The following is a 2,696-nucleotide window of genomic DNA, read 5'->3' as shown; positions in this document are numbered from 1 at the left end:
GCCGCCACTGGCGGCGGCGCCAGCGCCGGCGGCGGCGGCGCCGTTACGGCCCCAGTCGAGCGCAGCGCGCCCAGCACGGCCGGCGGCAGCGCCCCGCTGCCCCCGCGTGGCGGGGCCGGCGGCGCGGCGCTCAGCATCCGGGCGTGCTCGCCCGGTCCCTCCATTTCGCGCGCCCCGTCGCCGTTCAGCCCCTCGTTCGTGCGGGCAGGGTCGCCTTGCAGCCCGTCATCGGCTCGCGCGCGCGCCTTTGGCTCGTTGGATGGCGCCTTCTCCCGCGCGGCTGCCCTCACCGCCGCCGGCAACGGCAGCGTGCACGGCGGCAGCGCGTATGGCGGCAGCGCGTGCGGCGGCAGCGTGTGCGGCGACGACGACGCGGCCAGCAGCTGCGGCGGCGGCGGCGGCGGCGCCAGCGGCGGCGGCGAGTCGGTGCACCGAGTTGACCACTGCACGATCACTTTCGACGACGCCGAGACGGCGCGCGCCGCGGCCGGCGCCATCGCGTACGCGCGCGGCGCGGACGCCGACGCGGCGCGGTGGCTGGCGTGCGGGCTACCGACGAGCTTCAGTATCGAATTGGCAGGCGCCGCGTTCGAGGCTCCCCCGCGCGCCTCTACGCCGCCTGCACCTACGCCTGTGCCGGCGGCATTCGCGCTCGGGCCGGGGCCTTGGGGCGCGACCGTTGAGCTGCCGCCTGTGTGGTGCGAGCACCTGTCCGTGGCCGCCGCGGCGGGCAGCGAGACGCCCCTGTCGCGCGGCGCGTCGCTCGCCGCGGCCGGCCGCCGCACCTTGAGCGTGCCCGGTGCCGCTCCCGGCCGCCCGTCGCTCTGCGGGGCGGGCGCGGACGCTGGAAGCTGCCGAGAAGCTGCTGCGCTGGTGGTCACGTTCAGCACGCCCCTCGGGCTTGCTGCCGCAAGGGTGCGGCCAGAGCACCTGCTCGCCCTGCTGCACGATGAGTCAGCGGACGGCGTCCTCGCGCCCCCGCTGAACCCCTACTTTTCGGCGGCGCCGGCGTCGGCGGCCGGGCGCGCCCCGACCCCCGTCGGCACGGGCGCGGGTGCTGCAGGGCCAGCGGCGGCGGCGGCGCAGCCGTGTTTCCTCCACAGGGTGCGCGCGTCGGTGCTGCCCAAGAACCCGGCAGCCGCCGAGGCGGCCGCGGCGCAGCACGGCGGCGCGGCGGGGCCGAGCGGGGCGGTGGAAGTGGAGCACTCCCAGTGCATCTACGCTGTCCTGCAGATCGCACTCGTCAAGGCGCCCGCACCTGCGCTCGCGGCGGCGCCGTCGGCCGACCTCTTGGCACCCGCCGCCCAGCAGCAGCTGCCGGCGGCGCAGCCGTCCCTGCCGTCCCCGGTGCTCGACGCCCCCCGGGCGCCGCAAGTCAGCAGCGCCGGCCGCGGCTGGCAGCAGCGGCAGCAGCAAGAGCAGCGACAGCAGCGGCAGCAGCAGCAGGAGGAGAGGCGCAGCAGATGGCGCGCACACGCCTCCGACCTGCCGCGGTCGTTCGGGCCTGTGGTCGCGGCGCTGCTGGTGCAGGCGGCGCTCCTGTCGGGCGACGACGCGCAGCGCGCGCCGCTTGAGCGCTTGCGCGCCGGCCTGCCGCCGCGAGTGCTGCTTGGCGCGCTGCTGCTGGCGGCGCTCGCGGCACTCGCCTTGGATTTGTTGAGGAGGGATGCGCAGTCCGCGGCGGCCCGCAAGGCAGCCGGGGCCGAGGGCGACGCGCTGGCCAAGGACCGGCGGCAGCTGCAGCAGCAGCAGCAGCAGCAGCAGCAGCAGCAGCGGGAAGCGCCGTGTGCAGAGGCGCCGCCCGCCGCCCCAGCCCCGATCCCACCAACCGAGTCACGGCCCGCAGCGGCGGCGCAGCTCGCGGCGCCCGCAGCGGCGGCGCGTGAGCGGTGGAGCGTGTGCATCGTTGGGGCTTCGCTGTACACACAGCCAGACGCGTACATCCAGGCTCAGGTGCGCGACTTCAAGGCGGCGGCCGCTGCCGCCGTCGCCGCTGCCGCCGCAGCCGCTGCGGCCACCGAGGCAGGTGCTGCCGCGACGCCGTGCGAGCGCTCCGCATCCAGTCTTGTCTCGTGCAGCGGCGACGACGGCGATGAAACGGAGGCCGAGGCGGCGGCCGAGGCAGGGTCGTCGTCGGCGGCGGGCGGGGCGGCGGAGGGGCACGGGACCGCGCGGCGGGCGCTGCCGATGCTCATCTCTGACCCCGAGCCGTCCTGGATCACGCCAGACATCCACCAGAGGTGCGCCGGGGCCAGCAGCACGCGGCCCTCGCCGGCGCCGCCCGGGCCGCGCAAGCTCGACGCCCCCCCTGCGTCCAGGCCCCGGCGATGCGGCGGGCCCGCCCCCCTCCGCCAGGCTGCTGTCGCGCCTTCTTTGTCCAGCGCACGCGCATTGTTGTCCGCTCCCTTGACCAAGTCCCCGTGTCACGTCCCCCAGAGAGCTCCCTGCAACCCCTGCCCTTTTTGACGCCGTCCGACCCTCTCCAAGCCTCTCACGGCTGGGTTTTGCCCTCAAAAGCCAGCCGGCGCCCCACATCCCATCCCCTTGCTTGCATCCCCGTGCTGCTCCCACTCCCTTGCAAGCCTTACAGCTCGCACCCTCCCCGCCAGCCCTTACCCCCTCCTCGCAAACCCTACACGCCTCCTCAAAACCCACTGTATCCACCCCCAGCCCGGCCGAGGCCACATGTTCAAGCC

General features: G+C 75.8%; 1 protein-coding gene across 1 annotated transcript in view; it reads left to right on the top strand.

The window, feature by feature from the left end:
• Positions 1-2,696, top strand: part of MNEG_12132 (hypothetical protein) — a gene marked incomplete at both ends in the record, with an annotated part of 5,801 nt that overhangs the window by 1,687 nt on the left and 1,418 nt on the right. Inside the window, one exon of the mRNA XM_014039395.1 lies at positions 56-2,240. Coding sequence (XP_013894849.1) covers positions 56-2,240 — 2,185 coding nt within the window. The remainder of the gene's footprint in view (positions 1-55; positions 2,241-2,696) is intronic.

Source organism: Monoraphidium neglectum, assembly GCF_000611645.1.
Source record: "Monoraphidium neglectum strain SAG 48.87 unplaced genomic scaffold scaffold03084, whole genome shotgun sequence".
In the NCBI taxonomy this organism is placed as follows: Eukaryota; Viridiplantae; Chlorophyta; class Chlorophyceae; order Sphaeropleales; family Selenastraceae; genus Monoraphidium; species Monoraphidium neglectum.
This window is presented reverse-complemented; position numbering and strand designations above follow the sequence as displayed.